At 43.2% G+C, this 21,125-nt stretch overlaps 3 protein-coding genes and 1 non-coding gene across 4 annotated transcripts; 2 read left to right on the top strand and 2 right to left on the bottom strand.

The window, feature by feature from the left end:
- Positions 1–3,935: 3,935 nt before the first annotated feature.
- LOC117859875 (putative F-box/LRR-repeat protein 22) lies at positions 3,936–7,335 on the bottom strand. The gene is made up of 2 exons (XM_034743060.2): positions 6,646–7,335; positions 3,936–5,118 (listed from the first exon to the last, which is right to left on the bottom strand). Exons 1-2 carry the CDS (start codon positions 7,218–7,220, stop codon positions 4,371–4,373), a joined length of 1,323 nt encoding a protein of 440 aa, XP_034598951.1. The 5' UTR covers positions 7,221–7,335; the 3' UTR covers positions 3,936–4,370.
- A 579-nt stretch (positions 7,336–7,914) lies between these two features.
- Positions 7,915–10,630, bottom strand: LOC117860198 (F-box protein SKIP19). The gene is made up of 2 exons (XM_072294664.1): positions 9,821–10,630; positions 7,915–8,858 (listed from the first exon to the last, which is right to left on the bottom strand). Exons 1-2 carry the CDS (start codon positions 10,476–10,478, stop codon positions 8,185–8,187), a joined length of 1,332 nt encoding a protein of 443 aa, XP_072150765.1. The 5' UTR covers positions 10,479–10,630; the 3' UTR covers positions 7,915–8,184.
- Positions 10,631–18,725: 8,095 nt separating this feature from the next.
- On the top strand, positions 18,726–20,230 carry LOC140223098 (uncharacterized). The gene is made up of 2 exons (XM_072294546.1): positions 18,726–18,911; positions 19,586–20,230. The coding sequence occupies exons 1-2, from the start codon at positions 18,726–18,728 to the stop codon at positions 20,228–20,230; spliced, it is 831 nt and encodes a 276-aa protein (XP_072150647.1).
- LOC117862300 (small nucleolar RNA Z247) lies at positions 19,787–19,925 on the top strand. The gene has a single exon (XR_004641953.1). It is a non-coding gene; the product is annotated as a small nucleolar RNA Z247 (small nucleolar RNA).
- Positions 20,231–21,125: the final 895 nt, after the last annotated feature.

The raw sequence follows: 21,125 nt of genomic DNA, 5'->3' as shown, positions 1-21,125 counted from the left end.
GAGCGCGGCGGGCGGAGGAGGAGCGACCAGCGCGGGCGGGGCGTGCGGCGTGGCGGAGGCATGGGTCGGGCGCGGGGGTCGTACGGTGGGGTGGAGGTGGGCGAGCAGCCGGGGCGGAGCCGAGGGCAGCGCCCGGCCAGCGGGCGTGGCGGCGCGGGTGGGAGCGCGCATGGGTGGAGGCGGAGGCCGGCGGGCGCGGGCGAGCGGCGGCCGGGCCGGCGACTAGGCAGCCGCCGGTAGCGTGGGGCTTTTTTTATTTTTTTTGAAGATTTTTTAGTCCTGGTTGGTAAAAAACTAACTGGGACTAAAAACCCCTCCCTTTTATCTCGAAAAATTTATCCCGGATGGCTTTTAGAGAGATTTGAGTCTACCCAATCGGGGACTAAAGGTGAGTTTTCCAGTAATGGTAGTACATGGACATATGGTTGACCCATAGAAGCCATAATCACAAGGACTAGGATTTCTTTTTCGAATTTTCAGTCCCCATCGAAAACACTGAATTTCACGAAATTTCAACCGAAATTTGGACTGAAAAGTGTGTCTTTTGTTGATGAAACCGAAATTTGGGCAAATATATAGTGATTTCGGTCACCACTGAAACGACCGAAATTTCGTGAAATTCATGAAATTTCAGCCAAAATTTTGAACACTGGAGAATACTAACACTACACTATTAATAATAGGAGCAGCTACCTTCTTACCCGGTTACCCCTATTTTTTTTAGGGCCTGGTTACCAACTGTTATTTTGTAATTTTTTGAACTGAAGCTTGTTTTAAGCCCCCATTGCATTGCATTAAGAGCACTAACGATGCCAGTTCATTTGTAATAGACATTTTTGTCCTTGTAGATTTGCCCCCAACTTTGCCAAGGACTCTGATTTTACCTCCAACGAAACTGCAAAGCTTTACAAAACCGCTGCAGTTTCAAAAGACTCCTCAGTATGACAGAACTGGCTGTCCTCTCAAGCAAATATCTATATATTAACTTAAATGATGAGGACATGATACACTTAGATACGACCATTCGTGCTAGCTGTCATCTTGAGCATCTATCTGTATTAACTTAAATCCATACAGGAGACGCAAGTTGCCATAGAATAGAGTTTATCACCAAAACGTTGTGTGCTTCGAGCATATGACAGTTGAGCATCTTTTATGGGATTGTTCTTAGTTCTGGGTCTTGTTCATTTGTACTCCAAAATAGACCAAATTCTTGTGTAAATAGGACATTCTCTAAAACACAAGATGTATGCATATATAGTCCGATTGTTAGATATAATCAATGATAGCGATGTTATTTTCATGCTAATATTGAAGATAAATAGGGTTAAAAAGGTGTCGTTAATGACCGTCAACAAGCCCACACATACGCCACACTATTTTAGTACCTATTCAAACTTGAGGAAGAAGGGATATTGGAGCAAGGCGAGGACACCATGGTGAGAATTCTTGTGTTCTAGTTGTTCACGAGACAATGTATGCTATAAAAGGTTGCCTCTTCCCTGTCCCTATGAGGGAGCAAGAGATTATATTCATGAGGGGAGTGTTGGATCTCAAGATTCAGGTGTAGACCAAAAGGGTTTGTATGGCTTCTAGGACACTGGTAACAACAGAGGCCACGCACGTGCTCAGGAAAAAGGGGAACAAGAATTGATACCGCATTATGTGATGACACGTTCTTCAAATCATATATTAATCATGATCAAGCCTCTCATCATGATGCCGGTGCCTGTGGCCTGCCAGTCGATGTGACGTCCTGGTGTGGCACTGACTAGCAAAGTGCCTGCTAGGGGCTCAGTGTACCTCGATTTTTTGCAGGGGTGCTAGATCTGGGCCCTTGCTCCTTGTTAGTTTGAGAAGGGCTCCTAGTTCGTCTGGTGCGACTAGCTTCGAGCAGCTCAGCTCAGGTGCCTTCGATCCTTAGCCACCGGCTTCCAAGGATCACCTACATTTAGCGGCCCAGGGACCGCCAGCAGCTCTTTTTTTAAGCTAAATAAATCTTTAGTGTATATTTTACTTTATCCCATTTTTAAGACGGATGCAATGATTTCCTACGTACAAGAGCTAGCGGCGGCTCATCGTAACAATGTGTTGTAAAATTTCTGTAGCCATCCAACACCATTAGGCCATTAAAGAAATGATGTATTTGTAGTTATTCTCATTAATTGCATTTGATTGCTCTTAAATTTTGGCAACTCCTATTGTTGTATTGCAAAAGAATATGCAGTTCAATACAAAGGGCAACAATATTGCCTTGCTATATATACACTAATTCAATACTCTAGAATGAGCCATTTTATATGCTCATATTGATAATCACGATTAATGCTACTATATATATTATAATTGTGACTTCTCGTTAATTGCATTTGATTGCTCTTAATTTTTCGCAACTCATCACCTATTGTTGTATTGCAAAAGAATATGCATATCTAGGTATGTAAAGAACAACAATACTACCTTGGATATGCATTAATTTATTACTCTACATGGAGTCGTTTTATGTGCTCGAACTGATAATCACAATTAAATACTGCTATACATACTCTATAATTCTGACATCTCATTGATTGCATTTGATTGCACTCAATTTTTCACAACTCACCTACAGTTGTTTTGCCAAAGAATATGCATATATAGCTAAAGAATGGCAGTACTGCCTTGGTATGCATTAATTTATTGCAATAGACTGAACCATTTTTGTGCTCATATTCATAAGCACAATTAAATCCTACTATACATGTTTTTCTAGACCTTATGCAATGCCATATAATATTAACGTACTTCCAAACATAACAAGTTCTGATCCTTTATAAGGCACGTTTGCTATCTACGAGCTTGTTATACACAGGTCAGACAATTAGCAACTAGTTGCTCTCATTTCAACACAATTAACCCTTCACACCACCTTTCAATTCAACAAGCTACTCAAGATGAAGGCCACCAAAGTTCTCCTGATCCTTGCCCTCATGGTGATGTTGTCAAGTATATCCCTGTCCCTATTGCAGCAATACACATGTATAAATAATGAGTAACAAACAATTGTCATCATGCTGCTGATGCCTGCTGCTTTGATCTGTTTCACAAGCGTTGTTTTCTGTTGTTTTGATAGTATTTTTTATTTTTGAGATTTGCAGATGAGGTGGCATCAATGGAAAGTATAAACAAGGGAGATTGTAAGCCCGTAGTTCTTAGGTTGGGTGACAAGTGTACCCAGAAGAGATGCAACAGTGATTGCATTCACTTGGGAGGTACTCATGGAAACTGCATCGCTGGGCCGGCATGCAATTGCGTTTTATGTGGACCACCCTCTGGGCCGGCGTCAGCTCCACAGTAATAGGATTCCATTACATGGGTGCCTCTTTTTTCACGCTGAAGTCTGCTTAAGGATACTAGCAGTAACAGTGTTGGAGAAAGTTCAGTGGCTGGAATAAATGATTAATGGTTTGTTGTAGAAGAATCTCATTTCTTTTATTTAAAGAAAGAAATTTAAGTAAAAAAACATTAATCTGCTAATCCTAGTTCTGTGGTCGTGAAGGACCAAAGAACCAAGAGATCATTCAACTCTGTATTGCGTTTTACCCGGGATGGGACACGGTCAACAACCAAGCATTACCCAAAACATTCAAGGTCCAAAACAAGATGGAAATGGAAAAGCATACGGTAACTAAAACAAAAAAGTGCCAATCATATCCAGCATCAACCTTCAGACGAGTGAACTATTAGCCAAACCATACCCTCCTGTATGGTTTGAAAACTCTGCCACTGGCAAATTTTCACAGCCTGACAAGATAGAGCACTGCCGAGCTTTCCCTTTGAAATAGCCAAAGTCCCACATGAACTTTCCTGATCAGTAAACGCCATTGGTCCAGGGCTAAATATAGTCAACACAATAACAAGAGGTTAATTCTAACCAGGAAATAGAGTCAAGGCTCTGAGGTACTAAACTAGGAAACATCATTATGTACCTTCCATTATTCTCATGCCTCTACAGTTGGAAAAGTAGTAAAAGATGAGTACACCAGATGCAAATTGAGGCTGCATCCTTAATCGAGATGCCTTCTAAGTATACCATGGCACCATGTACTTCGCTTGGATCTTCAAGTTCATCCTTGGCCAAGCATCACTAACCTACGTGGCTTAAGGAAACATCTCCAGTAAAAACACTCATTAAACTGTCATCAACACCACAAGTTCAGAGTCAGTGAACACAAAATAGGGAGACAATACAAGACATTGATACATTGAAGCCGCTAAGCAATCTTTCCAGCAGAAGGTGAGATCCAGCAACATAAGATCGCAAGTCCTAGTAGACATCATCAAGCTAGTGGCGATAAGGACAACTAAATCAGTAGTCATCATCATCGTTGTCATTTCTCATTAGCATGCACATACCCTTTAGGAAGGAACATCCGATCTTGTACACCAAGCTCATCCTCATAGACACCATTGAGGTAGCGGAACGGGTCACAGTAATCATCATACTCATCCGAGTCCAGAATGTAGTCACCATAGACACAATCATCACCGTCGGAGTAGGTGCCAAATGACCCAAGAGCATCGCTGTCGGAGTCAATCCCAGATGACCAAAGAGGGCTACAAACAGGAAAGCCATAGTCATCCGTAGGATCAGAGGGAAGCTTCAGCGTCTTGATCCTTGCACACCTTGCTTGCAGGGTATCATCCATGATGATGTTGAAGCAATGACGGATGTCAAGGGACTCCAGGTGGGGGCAGTTGTCAAGGATGGCTGTCAGTCCTTCATTGGTGAGATTATTGCCAAAGAGCTGAAGAGTGCACAACCCATGCATATATGCAATCCCCAGGGCATCAGCATCCTTGTACTTCAAATCATTATCATCATAATCATAATAGTCATCATCACCATCATCATATGAGTACTCTCTGTTTCCTAAATTGATGAAGCGGTAACTATTGAATCTGAAGTGCTTCAGCTCTGGGCATGATTGGCCAATAGCCTCAAACACATGCTTCCCACCTATATTTGTAAAGAGTGAAATCTCGAGCTCCTCAAGCAAAGGAAACTTCTTTATCTCCTCTTGAAATCCAATGATATCCTGACAAGAAATGAGGCGGAGACTCTTTAGGGATGGTGCCCTGCAAAGATAGCACTTGTATATCAGTAACCAAAAAAAATACACCATAATAAAGAAATGCTGATGTATGGTGTACAAATTATAACTAGCACCAATTCTTGCTAAATTAAGGTGCAGTTATCTGCTATCAGTCCAATGAAAGAGCATTTAGAGATGACAATAGTAATCAATAAATGCACCTTCAAAAAGGAAAACAGAAGGATAATATATATGTACAATGCTTGTCAAGATATGACTGTAAAAGTGGTTAAGTCACTTTAGAGGATAATCACATATAGTGACCAGTCCATCATTTGGAAAAGTTTAGTGGTACTGAAGTCACAATTTATATTTGGCATGAGAACAACACATTTGGCTGGAGAATGCAGCTGCAGAATAAGACATCAGCACCTTATCTTTTCATATTAGTTCAGTGAGTTTGTTCCACTTGCTTAATTATTTCACAAGGTAATGCTTCATCCCTGAGATATTAGCACGAAGATGCATTCCATTCCAAACTGGGACAGTGTTTCTTTGTGTTAAAAAGTTGGAATTTGTACATAAATCAATGATTTTTTAGACCAAAAACCACCATAAGGAAACCTCAGATATCATAACACAAGTTCCATCTGTAGATAACTGTACGGATAACAATCAATCTTTGTGACTTAACAGTTCGCTACTTTGTGAAGACAAGTGCGCACAGGCACCAAAGGTTAGCTAAATGCTAAGCTGGGAAACCCACTGTGTATAAAGCAGAAAAACATAGAAAATATTCCAGATTCATCCATTAGAACTATTTTATCCCTATCAGAAATATAACGCTAAATTGTCCATGTAAAGATGGACTAATATACTTTCTATTGTCAAAGAAGAAACTAGGCCAGATCACTTCTCTTATCCTACGTAATGTAAATACCATCAGTATTGTAGTAACATTCTTACGAGGAACAGTTTGTGCTGCAACGCAAAAAAAGGATGGCAAAAAATTCCTATCAGCATTCAGGAACAGCATTGGACATCATGTATAGTGTCAAATATTGACAGTCACCAAAATCAGTAATCAATTTGTATCCTTTCTACCTAAGCGTACCAGCCATGACCAGAAGCGGATGTATCATAGTTGCAACAAAAAAAAAAATCAAAACAAAACTTAGAAATCCTAGACAGAATTGGGGGTGGGCGTGGCATCGAAATCTCACTGTTCGCCGAGGAGCTGCAGTAATCCTAGACTTTCTTATGTCAAACAAACAAGTAAACTCGAACAGATTGCTTCTCTTATCTAATCCTACGTAAAGTACTTATCATCAGAATTGTATATGTGCTGCAGTGCAAAAAAGGATGCCAAAAAATTCCTATTAGGAACAGCACTGGACAAGTGGACATGATGTATAGTGTCAATATATCTTCAGTTGTCAAAATCCAGTAATCAATTTGCAGTTTTTTTTTACCAAAATCCAGAAGCAGATGCACCATAGTTGCAGCAAAGAAAACTCAGGACGAAACTTAAAAATCCTAAACAGAATTTGGGGTGGGATCGAAATCTCACTGTTCGCCGAGGAGCTGCAGCACGTCGTCATCGGCGGCGTACTCGGCCCAGAACGCCTCGCACCGCCCCTTGGCGCGGCGGATGGCGGCCCGCGCCATCCCGCAGAGGTCGACTCGGCGGTGGAGGTCGGCGTGGCCGCGCATGTCGATGCGGCGCCACAGCGCGGGGTCGTCGCGTGCGGCGCGGCGCCAGGAGCGGCACACCCGCCCGGCGCCCATGAGGATCTCGACGTGGTCGAGCTTGCGGAGGACGGCCACGAGCGCGTCCCGCGGCAGCGCCGCCCAGCCCCTCGGCGTCGGCGTCTGGGGCTCGGGTGGGGTAGGGTCTGGGGGAGCGGGGCGGAGGCTGCGTGCGAAGGCAGCGGGCGGCGGAAGCCACGGCACCGCCACGGCGGGGCGCCTCGCACGGTCGGCGGGCGGCGCATCCGTGGCGGCGGCGCGGTCAAGCTTGCGTGCGAAGGCGGCGGGCGGAGGGAGCCACGGCACCGCTGCGGGGCCCGCCGCACGCTCGACCGCCTCCGGATGCGGCGCCGGGTGGTTGCGGCGGCCACGGGGAGCGGCGGAGGAGGACGCCATTGCGATTGGGGAGGGGAAGGCCAAGGGTTTGGAGGTCGGCTAGGCTTCTCGACTCTCGAGTACGCCAGCGGAGGGAAATGGGAGGTGGAGAGCGGAGACTGGAGAGACCAGAGAGTGAGGCGCCGCGTTCTGATGTCGGACACGTATTTCTTTGGAATACGCTTCCGGTTTGCCGGCACGTATGGCCCATTTTGGACTAAAAAAATATTATAAAGAAAAGGGTACCAACGATCAACTTACGGAGGCTCCATCTGAAAAAAAAAACTAGGCTTTATATACGACGTTTAAATACTGACAGCTTAGCATAAAACCGTCAAAGTTTTCTTCCGGCAATATATTGAAAGGTTTTGCTCGCTAGTTCAATGTTCGTTAGACCTCAATTAGCACTTCTGATATGAAAGTGTACACGAACAGTTTTTTGAATCTATTAATTCCTTATTTGAAATCAAATCCTAGAATTTAAAGTCGACTCAAAAGTGCTTTTCATTGCTAGCTCCTAAACCCGGTTTTAGAACTCCAAAATTTCGAATCAAAATTTCTTCTTGCAAAAAAAAAATAACAGAACGAGAAAAGACAGTCAACGTTTTTGTTTGGTCCTTGTGTCAAGAAACAAAGAGGTTTTGCAAAAAGAGATTCGCCAAAAGAAGGAACGAAGAGAGCAGATTATGTTCATTTCAAGGACTATACCAGCAAAGGCAACAGCATTCACACGTAATTCATTTCACGAACATGCACAGACTAAGCAAAGCACTGAGGATTAAACAACGGATCTTCGGCTTCACCAAGCCAGGAACATGCACAAACTAATCAAAGCACTGATTAAAAAGTGAAACAAAGAATATATAGTCCATTGCACCAGCAAAAAGCAGTGAAGGATGGACGGCGCCCCATGAAGACAGATATGCAGAAACTTGAGCAATTGAGGCAAGCATCTGGCACTTCCATCACAGCATGCAGATATGTTTCATTTCATGAGCGCCCACAAACTCCTCAGGATCATCCTAGCTTCTTCATCATCTTTGTCCATACCATCAATGTAGTTCGAAGGATCATAGATATTGTCGTCGTCGAGCTCGGTGTCCAGCTCATAGTAAACATCGGACCCCATGTAGTCACCATCAGAGTCATCCTCACTCTGGGAGTGATCGTCCCAGATAGGAGCCGCAACCACGAACTCGTAATCATCAATTGAGTCATCGGGAAGTCTCAGAGTCTTGATACCAGCACACTGTGCTCGGAGGATGTTGTCCATTTCAACATTGAAGCAATGGCGTATGTCAAGGGACTCCAGGTGGTGGCAGCTGTCCAAGATTACTTCCAGCCCAAAATTGGTGAAGCTACTGCCAAAGATCTGCAGGGAGCGTAGTTCAATCATATTTGCTATCCCCAGGGCTTCCCCATCCATGTTGTAGTCAGCAGCTTCAAAGCTGCAGAAGCCATGTTTACTGAGTCTGAAGCGCTTGAGTTGCGGACATGATTTTCCAACAGTCTCGAACACTTCCTGCCCAAATACATTGCTAGAAAGTGAAAGCTCAAGCTCCTCAAGCAGAGGAAGCTTCTTTATTGCCTCTGCAAACCCTTCATTGGAGACATCATAGCAAGATATGAGGCGAAGACTCTTAAGAGATGGTGCCCAGCAAATATAGCACTAGGCTCAATATACAGATATGCAGCTAAAGATACTTATTTGAAAACATTTTGTTTATCTTTTCAGAAAGGGCAACAAGGGAATTATGTAGCTGTAACCACTAATCACCAGCCTGTAACATGCATAACATTAACAGGTGAATATATATTACTTGGATAGTAATCACTAGCCTGAAAATGTTCAATATCATGCTTTGGTGCCCCTAGCTTTGATACTGTGATTTGCCACTCCTAAATATGGATTCATGTTTTGCCACCCCCTGATTGTATACCAGTTATGATTAGAATTTTCACTGGTCCTATAATTTAACATTTTTCAGTCATACGCTCACATGCTTAATTAGTGTTTTCCCTTTTCTTTCTTAAAAGAAAAAGATAAGCTCAGTCTGGGAACATTACTCGAAAGTTATTTGTCACCCAGAGATAGGAATCAGTTATCACTTATAACCTCCCTTATTCTTAGTGTGTCAGAAAATAATACTAGAGACCAATATGCTCAAGAGTGTCAGTAAAACATAAACTAGCCCATTAAAAAAAAGTTGAAATGGCAATGCTTATGATCAGAAGGATACACTATTGTACACTGTTACTAACACGATGGAAATCTGAATAAAATTCAGGACCATTGACTAACCGCCTAACTGTTATTTACCCAAATACATTTCGACATTGCAACTGAGACAACTAGTCATTCTAGAAAAACACTGAGACAACTAGTACTCAAGAATAGAAATCACGCCTCCACAACCATATAGCATGATGCTCAGATATCAGAAGCACCCACAATACATAATTACCCAAATTACTACTGCCATCCCAACTAGGTTAACAAATTTATCCAAAAATTCTAACGAATGCAGTGCTGATAACCAATTCGAAGCAAACCAAGCACGAATGGAATTTGAACCCTTGAATTGGGGAATCCGAGGAGTGAGGAATGGAGTCTTACTGCTGAGCTAGGAATGGGAGGAAGGCGTCGTTGCCGGCGTACTCGCCCCAGAAGGCCTCGCACTGGCCGTCGGCGCGGCTAACGGCGGCCTGCGCCATCCCGTGGAGGTTGAACTGGTTGAATAGGTCGGCGTGGCCGCGCATGTCGATGCGGCGCCACAGCAAGGGGTCCTCCAGCGCGGCGCGGCGCCAGGAGCGGCACGCCTGGCCGGCGCCCATGAGGATCTCGATGTGGCCGAGCTTGCGGAGGACATCCGCGAGCGCGTCCCGCGGCAGCGACGCCCAGCCCCTAGCCTCCTGGCCCTCACTCGCCTTGCGGCGGCGGCGCCTAGAGGAGGAGGAGGAGGGCGGCGGCGGCGGCGTCGGGGGACGAGCCTGGAGTTTGGGAGGGCTAGGGCTTGGGGAAGAAGCGACGCGCGGGGCGGGTCCGGGCATGCGCGCGAAGTCGGCGGGCGGCGGCAGGCACGGCGCCGCTACGGGGCCCCTGGTGCGCTCGACCGCCGCCGTGTCCGGGGCCGGGTCGAGCTTTCCAGCGAAGACAGCGGGCGGAGGCAGTCGCGGCACCGCTGCGGGACCCATCTCCTGCTCGACCGGCTCCGGATGCGGCGCCGGGGGCGCAGGCTCGTTGCGGCCGCGACGGCGAGAGGCGGCGGAGGACGGCATCGTGTGGGAGGGGAAGGGTTTGGGCACGAGTACGGCGGTGGAGGGAAATGGGGAAATGGGAGGGGGAGAGAAACAGCGCGTTCTCAGATCGAATACGTAATCTAATCATACGCTTTCTGATTTGTCGTGAAAGATGGTGCTAGACGTAACTGTTTTTGGGAAAAAGTATATTTTTCATTGTTTAAGTATTATGAAAGGTGTAATTTGGACATCATAAGCTAGATGTGGGGTGGTTAAGACTATGGGACTGTCACTCTGATCTTGAAATTAAGAGAAGCCAATAAAATTCAACAGACCGAGGAAATGTATAACCCAATACGGGATTCGGTTACGGAAGCCTGGGCTCCCATCCACGATATTGATGGAAACGAATGCATTCGTGAAGAACCTCTTCTTACGATAGACGACGTCAGCCGAAGCGTTATTTCGGAGGCATACCCCTTGGTTGAATGGGAAAATAAAAAGCAGCGGTATAACTCTAAATTTTGGACACCTCTCCACAAAAAGAAGGGAAAGGATAAGAAAGGATAGCCCGAAGCTAGGCGCCCGTCGCACATTGCATTGATTTGGCCTATATATGAAACTAACTTTTTTGCAATTGGTGACCTTAGGGAAAATGCAATTTACTACTTTCCCATATATATAAATAAAATGATCAATCCTGTCCTCGGCTATTCGAACTAGCTGGATTTTCAATAGGAAGCCGTTGTTGTTCCCAAAAGGGCTAGCGCTCGTAAATGTGAGCGAACTCTTAATCATTCGATACGAGAAAAGCCTTACTGGTGTGGCACCTTCATCGCTCTTGGGCTTTTTCGAGGATCAACTAACTAATGTAGATGGGATCAATAACTATAACTATATGTGGGGTTAGCTCAAAAGCTTTCTACTAATGCCCTACGTGAATTGCTGGAACTCGCCCGAGAATAGGCTCCCCCCTTTTAAGGAGAACGATTTTTCGGTGAACGGAGACCCTTTGCCTTTCGGCCTGTATTTGCTGGATAGTTTTGACCCTGTTCCATATCTTTTCCAGTTCTTTCTTTTTGAACATCTTTCTTTGCAAGAAGCTGAAGCCAATAATGGAGGATTTGCCGGAAGAGTTCAACTACCATGTGGACGTTCGCATCTTCCCAAAGCCGAAGAACTTCTTTGAACTACAGCCAAGGGAAATCTCTAGTATTGGTACCGGGGGCCGGTGTCTGGGATAGGAGCCGTCAAAGGGCTAGTCATCGCTAGAAAATCCGAAACAAGGCTATCGCTATCCCGGGGGCTAGCATAATAGGAATCGGGTAATTCGCTCGTCATTTCATATCTCTACTCAATTGGCTAGGTTGCCTCCGAGGAGCCGTTGATTGCCGTTACCGAGGATATCCTCCTCTTTTCCTTTCTTTCAAGAGCAACACCGCAAGCTCGTCTCGCAAGTCGATGTTTAGCATCTAGTTGAGTGGGTGCTTGCCAATGGATGGTTCTTCTTTCCCTTCCGATACATAAAAACGATTTCTTTGCCTTCTCACTAGTGGTCTCAATCCTTGACTCGTATCTCATATTAGGTGCCCTACTTCTTTTTATATCTAGGAACAAGCGTCGGAGTCTGTTTACTTAATGTGATTTATAAAATAATAACTAAAATCCTGATATTAAGATTTGAAGACCGTATGAGTAGAATTATTAATAGATGTCAAATATCTTTTATAAAAGGAAGAAACATTATGGACGGTGTGCTGAGTTTACATGAGATTCTTCATGATATGAAGATTAAAGGAAAAGATGGCTTGGTGCTAAAGCTTAATTTTGAAAAAGCTTATGATAAAATAAGCTGGAATTTCTTATTTGATTGTTTGAAACAGAGAGGCTTTGTGGGGATTGGTGTGCTAGGATTAACGAAATGGTTTCGAGTCGAACTTTGAGTGTGAGAGCAAATGATAGGAGGTTACTTTAAGAGCGGCAAGGGTGTAAGACAAGAGGATCCTTTGTATCCCCTTCTCTTCAACCTTGCAGCTGACACTCTAGCTAAAATGATTAGCAAAGCACAAGAAAATGGGCCGGTGAAAGGACTAGTCCCTGATTACATTGCCAATGGGGTAGCAACCCTACAATATGCAGATGATACAATTCTTTGTATGCAAGACAATGAGGAAACATCACAAAATATGAAACTTCTTTTGTATCTATATGAAAAAAATATTAGGTCTCAAAATAAACTTCAATAAAAGTGAGGTTATTATGATCTCACAAGATGAACAGAAATCACTTGAGTACTCTGAAATGATGATTGTGCTACTGGTACTTGGCCTATTAAGTAACTTGGGGTACCTGTGTCTGGTTCTAGATTACACATTATGGATTGGCTTTTCTTGGATGAGAAATTTCTTAAAAGATTGGATGGTTGGCAGGGAAGCTCGCTATTGATTGGGGGGAGGCTAACCCTGATAAATGCCTGCTTAAGTAGCACTCCAACATATGGGATGTTCTTGGATCTACTTCGGAAAATAATTCTCAAAAGAATGGATAGAACTAGAAAGAGATTTTTTTGGCAAAGAGGGGGGACTAGGAAGAAATACTATCTAGTTAAATGGGTCAAGATTGCTAGGCCAAAGAGGAAAGGTGGTCTGTGCATTAAAGATTTGGAGAAAATGAATCTGAGCTTGTTATGTAGATGGTGGTGGAAACTTGAAAATGGAAGAAGGCCTTTAGCAAGAAATTGCTAAAAAGAAATATATGACAGAAGGGGTTATAACCCAGCTAACCAAAACCTTGAAATTCCTCTGTGTGGAATGATCTTCTAAAGGTCAGAGCGCTGTACTTGAAAGGTAGAATAGTTAAACTGGGCAATGGGAGAAATGCAGATCTCTGGAGAGATCCATGGTGTGGATCTGTTCCTCTAAAACAGAAATTCCAGAAACTTTTTAAAATATGCAATGAACAAATAGGAAGTGTAGCCACAATGGCTAGTAGAGGGTGGAGGTTATCTTTTCGGAGATGGTTAGATGAAAGTGCTCAAAACAAGATCAGACAGATGAGAGACATGATTACATCATGTGCTCTGTCAGAAGAGAAAGATGCCCATGTATGGGTGTGGGAAAAATCAGGAGTGTTCTCTGTGAAATCAATGTATTCTCATTTGTGTAGCTCTGACATAGAGACTCCTAATAAGAGAATTTGGAAAGGAAAAGTTCCACTGAAAATAAAAATCTTCATGCGGTTAATTCAGCAAAATGCTATTCTAACCAATGTTATCCTAAACGCTAAACACTAAACAGTCGGTCACCCTTTATTTAGCGTTTAGGCCATTTAAATGGTGTTTAAACAGGATTAAACGACCTAAACGGTTTTGTATAATAACACTAAAATATACATATTTATGTATATAAAAGTCAAATATGCTAGAAAGTCTATATGTTTACAAATGTAAAATGTAAGTATTCTACCAAATAATCTTTTTGGAAGAAATCTAAATCCCACAACACTTCATATACTTACGATGCTAATTAGTTTAGTGTTGATTGTGGTAGTTGTAATCCTCTTATTGATTAAATTATGAATTAAATGATCATTTAGCTCATCTAATCACATTTAACTCGATTCTGTTTAGACGGTTTTTAATGGTTTAAATGGGTTTAAATGGTCCAACTGTTTAATTCACCATTTAGGGCCTAAACAACATGGGAGGCCTCTGTTTAGCGTTTAAACGCTGTTTAAACGGACTAAACGGCTGTTTAGGCGAACAGAGATTCTAACAAAGGATAATCTGATTAAAATGAAATGGCATGGAGATAAAAAATGTAGTTTCTGTTCGGCTGATGAATCTGTTGAACACCTTTTTTCGATTGTTCTATAGCTAGATATGTGTGGAGCTTGATTGCCATGATTATAAATGCTTCTTGTAGGCCAACTTCTTTTGAATACTTCTGGGTTTGGGTTAGAAGGTATTTGCCTCAAGAGAAAAAGATCCATATAGTGGGTCCGTCAGCAGTGTGCTGGGCTTTATGGAAGTCCAGGAACTCTGTATGTTTTGACAAAAAGCATGCTAAATCCCCTACAGAGATTATTTGTTTAGCAGCATCTTTTATTTTGTGCTGGACAGGTTTGCAAAAGCTGGAGGACAAGGTGATTCCGGAGACGGGAGCAGAAGCAATGAAGGAGATGGCGCTCCACTTTCATCCACATGAAGCAACGGTGAATGACACAGGAACAGTTCTTCTTCAGTAGGGGAAAAAGGAGGAGAGCTGGCTGTTCTACCAGGTTAAAGCTTGAGGTGGATAAAGAGATCTGTCTTTGGTGTAGAAAAGCTTATCTGAAATTAGGCAGGAGCTGCCTCATGGTTTATTGTAATCGTAATACTTTCTCCAGTGAGGAGTCCCTTGGTGTCTACTTTCTGGAGATTTATCTTCTACAACTGTGGTGAGGTTCTGAACTCGCATATGCGTGTAAGACTCCGTAATTTTGTTACGGTCACAGGTAATGAAATTCGGGCATAGCCCTTAGTGGTTTTTAAGTATTACGAACACGTGATATTCATCCCTCATGTTTGATTTGGTGCAAATCAAACCTTAACTATCTAAGTCGATGCGTTTACCATTGCCACCTTAGTTTAACATTTGTTTATATCATATAACAGCGACTTCGGCCATGTAATCATCTTGCTAATCACTTTTTAATCATGTCTTATACTGAGTCAATCGCTATAACAAGTCAATGTGAATCGATTCCGTTAATTTTCCTGAAAATAATTATGGGGTAGCCAATTTAGAGGATTAACTAAAAATTATATCACTATAGGGATGTATATGTATGTACATTGCATTCTTTTCCACCTATCTAACACTTGATTAATTTTTCCGTGGATTTTAATTGCAGATTAGGTCTCGACTACACAGTTCGCGTCTCCATGAGCAACAACTTCGAAATATAGGCGCTGATCTATATCATTTCATTTTGCACAAGAACATGAATTAGCAGAAGAAGATAAATATGTTAACCTCTGTGAGTGGGAGAATCAAGAGTACCGCCAATTCTAGCCTTCGTGAGTGGCAGAAAAAGATGTTGTCAATGTGCACTCTAATGATGTATATATATGGTTCTATTTTCTTATTATTATTTCGTATGCTTACATGAAATTTATGTAACATATATTCTACGTCGATCACTATAGCTTCTTCAATTCGGTCGCACACTAGACTGTTAGAGTGAAATTAGCGGGAACCAAAAGTTTTAAAAACTGGCAGGCAACAGTTTCAGCAAATTCAAATTTCAATCACTGAATTTTTTGGCAGGAATGATATTTCCAAGGGGAGTGATGGCGTCACCCGCCCCTGCAAAATAGTTGGCAGGGGCGGGTGATGGCGTCACCTGCCCGTGAAGATACCATTACCAGTGGCGGGTGATGGCGTCACCTGCCCTTGGAAACGACTTTACAGGGGCGGACCTTTTACCCGCTCCTGCAAATAGCTATTCATAGCTGCGAAAGGTAGGAGCAGGTGGCGCGCCCGCCCCTACAAATGTCATTTCAATCGCCTCTAAAAACCGATTTTTAGTAGTCAAGGCTTTTGAAAAAGCATTTTCTCATTATTCTTTAACATAGATTTATAAATTTATTAGCTATATTTTCGTGGACTCTTTACTTAGCTTTAGTACGTCCCAAACCATATAATAATTAGCTTCTAATTTTCATGTTTTAAATATTCAAAATTTATAAATATATTGATTAGTTGTATCCTATATTGATTACATCATAAAATCTGATGTTCTATATTCTTTTCTTTTTTTCTAATTAACGTTGGAATATTTCTAGACCCTCTTAAAAGTGGTGGTTTCTTTTAACACAAATGTAGTAGGATAATGATGAATCACTGTCCAGCTTGTTTGAGTGATCTAGGCGAGAGAATATGGACTCTATGAGCCAGTTTACTATAGTGACTGATTGTGGTATTGCACTGAGAGCGCCGGTCCGATGGGACGAGTTAAGGGAGAGGGTTTTTGATATAGTAGTTTAGACTGGTTTGGGCCGCAAAAGAGCATAATACCCTATGTCCATTGAGTTGTTACTTTCCTCTGTTGTTTCTTTTGGGTCCAAAGAGAGTTATGCTCCACTCCTTTTGTACCCGGGGAAGGCTGTCTGCAGTTAAAACCATCTTAATGTGAACACAACAAGTCGGTTGCCGCCACCCTTGAGTCCCTAGGCTGCCTTGGGACTCATGGTGCTTGAATCCTTGATCCAGCCATGTGTCATCATGTAACCCCCCGAATGCACATTGATATCTCTCAGGAGGTGACCTCATCGCACCGTCGGCGAAGGAAACGCCCGCACATGCACCCCCACCCCTACAATGTGGATCCCAAGTGGGTCAGGCTCCCGAGGTTGTTCCGGGAATGACATTTGGAGCCATCAGTGGGCCCCTGTTACCTTCGGGAGCTATGCGGTGCGAGATCCCATGGGGCCTCTAGGTGCGAGGACCTGTGACCTAACTGCTAGGTGGCTCCTTGTCATGTCCCATGCTTCCACACGACATGGCGGTCTATGTTTCTCTTTGAATGTCTGCGTGGGGACCCTGGTTCCCTTGACGCTGACAACAACCCCTGGCCCTACTCCTAGCTGAGGATTCCGAACTTCAGGTGAGGGGCCAACTACTTAGCGAGATGGACGTTGCTTTGAATGCCACTGCATTGTGCGTGCGGTCATCTTAATCACACGGGGGTTCCGATCCCCCACTTCTTGCGGCACTACCGTGCTCTGTTTGTGGTGGGACCACGCTCATTTTTTCGGCGTGCGGTTTTGAAACCAAAGAGGCACATTGCTAGCTTATAATTCAAAATCGACAAAGAATGTTGTATTTTTATTTAGTCATATTTCATCCTTTGTGGGATATTTTTTATTACATTGTTTGTATCGATTAGTTAAAATGAATTTGAGTATTTATCCTTTTATACCAAAATATTTTTTATTTTGAAGTTTAGGTATTAATTAACTATATGCAAAATGGATTTTACTTAAGGATTCTAATTACCAATATCAAGGGCAATTGGAAAAGCATTTGCTCATTATTTTTTAACATAGATTTAGTTATTTATTGTTTGTATTTTGGCATGGACACTTTCTTTAGCTTTAATACTTCTCGGACCATATAGAAATAAGCTTCTAATGTTTCTTATTTTTAGATATTTCAAATGTACATATATTGGTTAGTTCTACTCGATATCAACTCTTTGGATTACGTGGACTGTTATATCATCTCAAAATCTAATGGTCTATATTCTTTTTTCTTTTTTAATTAATGTGGAAATTTGTAGACAGCGGAACTTGGTGGTTTCTTTTAACACTATTGTAATAAGATAATTATTGACATATCCGCAAATACTTTTCGGTTGAAAAATTTGTGCAACCAAGTTACTTTTATCGATTGCACTAATGTTCTATTTATATTAGAGTCAGTGATGACACCTGACCGGCCTAACATTATTTAGTTCTGAAACAACATGTGTTGATGACGTGAACTTCCACCCTTTTTTGCATGACTAGAGACTTTATGATGGCATCTTTTCTTTCTTTAGACTTTTTGCACTTAACCGAATCATGTTTATGGAAAGATGGAGTCCTATTCCGGTAGGAATTAGTAGTATGCCTTTTAAGTTAAGAAAACAGGGAATCCAAGTTTGATAAGAAATGCCAACTTTTTAATTTTATATGGATTCTTTAGAATAATAGAAATCGTTAGATTTACATAAAATACAACGGTCTATATTCTTCTTTTTTATTAATATGGAAATTTTGTAGACCCTCGACGAATATGGTGACATTTTTAATACTATTGTATTATGATAATAATAGACTGATAGATTTATCCGCAGCTTGCTCACGAAGGAACAGCTTAACTACAAAGGTATCGCTTTCTGGTGAGCCGGCATGACCGCCAACGTAACGCTGACGATGAATTGATGGGATGGGACGCGACCCCGTTGCCTATAACACAACGGCCCGGCCGTGGCGACATAGCCAGAATGACAACCTGGGTGGACGGCCGGACGACGATCGATGGCCACATCTTCTTCCTCCTCCCGCCACCGTTGACCTCACCTCGCTGAGCAAGGGCAGCCTCCAGCGGCGCAGGTGCCACGTATGGAAGGCAAGGGTGAGGAGGATGAGGAGGAGGAAACGAGGGATTGCGCGGATCTGCCAAGGGACGCGCTGCTGTCCGTGCTCCGCAGGCTGGACCAGGCCGACGTCCTCATGGGGGCCGAGCACGTGTGTTGCCCATGCGGCGCCGCGCTGCCCGGGAGGAGCCCGACCTGTGGCACCGCGTTGACCTGCGCGGCCGCATCGCGCTCGCCTCACCGGTCGGCGCCCTCAAGGCCATGGCCTACGCGGCTGTAAGGCGCGGCACCGGACGGTGCGAGGCCTTCTGGGTCAAGGGCGTCCGCGACGACTCCTTCGTCTTCTTCGTACACGTGTGCACGTGTGCGACAATTGTGGTATTAGAGATAGACTTGGTTGCTTAGAGATAAACCTCTTGTAATACGAATTATAAAGCAAACCGAGTTCCAAGTGATCACGATTGTATCCTTGTAAAACTCTTGGTGGTTTTTACCATATATAAACATACAACCATGGTGAGCCAAGATAGGCAACCACGTTTCCTCCTTTTCTTACATTTTAATCAGAGCATCCTTTTCCTAACATCCACAAAATCCTTGTACCAAATGTCCTGCGCCAAACCTCCGGACAGAAGCTTCCAAGCACGCGTCAGGCACACCTCCTGCACCTGCGTCAGACACATCTCCTGCGCCAGCGCCAGGAACGTCTCCTGCGCCAAATCTCCTGTAACACAAGCTCCCAAGCACCTATGGCGTCAATTTCAGTTCCTGCTATGCCGCGCAAGGAGTTGTCTCAGAGAAATTGACTCAAGACAATTACCTTCTATGAAAGGCCTAGTTTCTTCCTGCTATACGAGGAGCTCAACTCATGGGGATCCTAGATGGATCTACCCCTGTGCTGCCCAAGACTTTGGAGGTAGTCATGGAGGACGGCAAGGAGGAGATCATCCACAACACTGAGTACGACTCCTAGATCGCAAAAGATTAGTAAGTATTAAGCTACCTGCTGAATTCTCACCAAGGATGCATTAGCACCGGTGGCGACGACAACTACAGCTGCAGAAGCATGGGGTGCGCTTGAGAGGATGTTCTCGGCGCACTCCAAAGCGCGAATTGCAAATCTGCACGTTCTACTTTCCACGACCAAGAAGGGTAACATGTCCTCTTCTGTTTACTTCACCAAGATGTGCTCGTTTAAAGATGAACCGGCTATGGTTGGGAAGACTATAGATGATGATGAGATGATCCACTTTATTTTGAATGGTCTTGATTTCGACTATAACCCCTTTGTGACATCTATGCTTGGTCACGTTGGTTTTCTTTCCTTGAGCGATCTATATTCTCAATTGCTTACGTATGATCAATGCATGGAGATGATCCAAGATGGAGTACAATTTCAATCATCAGCTAATATGATTGGTAGAGGACATGGCAACTATGGTGGTCGTGATCGTAACAACAACAACAACAATTGTGGTCTTGGTCGCAACAATTATGGTTGTGGTGGATCTAGTGGTGGAAACAGTAGCTCCAGCCCTAGCAATTTTAGTGCGCCCAAACAAGGTGGTCGCATTAACAAGATCGTCTACCAGATTTGCAAGAAGGTTGGGCATGAAGCAAATCGCTGCTGGTATAGATATGATGAAGATGACGATCAACCAAGTTAGAAAACAGCAGGGCAACCACGGCCGGCTATGGGTATGATTCAAATTGGTATGTTGATAGTGGCTCTTCAGATCATGCCACAAGTGAACTTGAGAAGATGACAATTCATGACAAGTACAATGGATGTGATCAAGTGCATGCGGCCAATGGTACAGGTATGAAAATTAGTAACATTGGTCATACAACTTTACATACCCCTGAAAAATATCCTTCATGTTCCTAGTGCTAGCAAGAATCTAGTTTCTGTTCGTAAACTAGCCCGAGATAATGATGCTTTCATAGAATTTCATCCAAACTTCTTTTGTATCAAGGATCAGGAAATGAAGAGAGTTATCCATCAAGGTAGATCCCAAGGAGGCCTCTACCCATTAGAATCTAATCTAGCGCCAGGAGATTCCCACAAGCATGCTTTTGTCATCCATAAGGCCTCTACTACATGTTGGCTTAGTAGACTTGGGCATGCTGCTCTTCCTATCATAGAGAAAGTTCTTAGTCTAAATAAACTTCCGTGTGTTAGTGATTCAAATTCAGAAACTATTTGTAATGCTTGTCAGATGGCCAAGAGCCGTCAACTTCCATATTCTATATCAAATAGTTCATCTGAATCTCCCCTTGATTTGATTTTTTCGGATGTGCGGGGGTCGGCGCCCCTATCTGTTGGACGGCATAGCTATTATGTGAGCTTCATTGATGACTTTAGCAAATATACTTGGATCTACTTACTCAAGAACAAATCTGATGTCTTTCAAGTTTTTTAAAATTTCCAGCAACTTGTAGAAAGGAAATTCAATCGCAACTCGCAAGATTAAGTCTATGCAATCAGATTGGGGAGGAGAATATGAAAAGCTCAATTCTTTTTTCTAGCGTATAGGAATCTCTCACCGTGTCTCTTGTCCC

This window comes from Setaria viridis, chromosome 6 (genome assembly GCF_005286985.2).
Source record: "Setaria viridis chromosome 6, Setaria_viridis_v4.0, whole genome shotgun sequence".
NCBI classification, from domain to species: Eukaryota; Viridiplantae; Streptophyta; class Magnoliopsida; order Poales; family Poaceae; genus Setaria; species Setaria viridis.
This window is presented reverse-complemented; position numbering and strand designations above follow the sequence as displayed.

Excerpts from the sequence above, each read along its gene's own strand:
- LOC117859875 (XM_034743060.2), bottom strand. The coding sequence starts at position 7,220 with ATGGCGTCCTCCTCCGCCGCTCCCCGTGGCCGCCGCAACCACCCGGCG. Across the intron at positions 5,119-6,645 it reads CTGCAGCTCCTCGGCGAACA|GGCACCATCCCTAAAGAGTC; the intron begins GTGAGATTTCGA and ends CTATCTTTGCAG.
- LOC117860198 (XM_072294664.1), bottom strand. The coding sequence starts at position 10,478 with ATGCCGTCCTCCGCCGCCTCTCGCCGTCGCGGCCGCAACGAGCCTGCG. Across the intron at positions 8,859-9,820 it reads CTTCCTCCCATTCCTAGCTC|GCTGGGCACCATCTCTTAAG; the intron begins AGCAGTAAGACT and ends AGTGCTATATTT.
- LOC140223098 (XM_072294546.1), top strand. The coding sequence starts at position 18,726 with ATGCGGCGCCGCGCTGCCCGGGAGGAGCCCGACCTGTGGCACCGCGTT. Across the intron at positions 18,912-19,585 it reads ACGACTCCTTCGTCTTCTTC|GATGCATTAGCACCGGTGGC; the intron begins GTACACGTGTGC and ends ATTCTCACCAAG.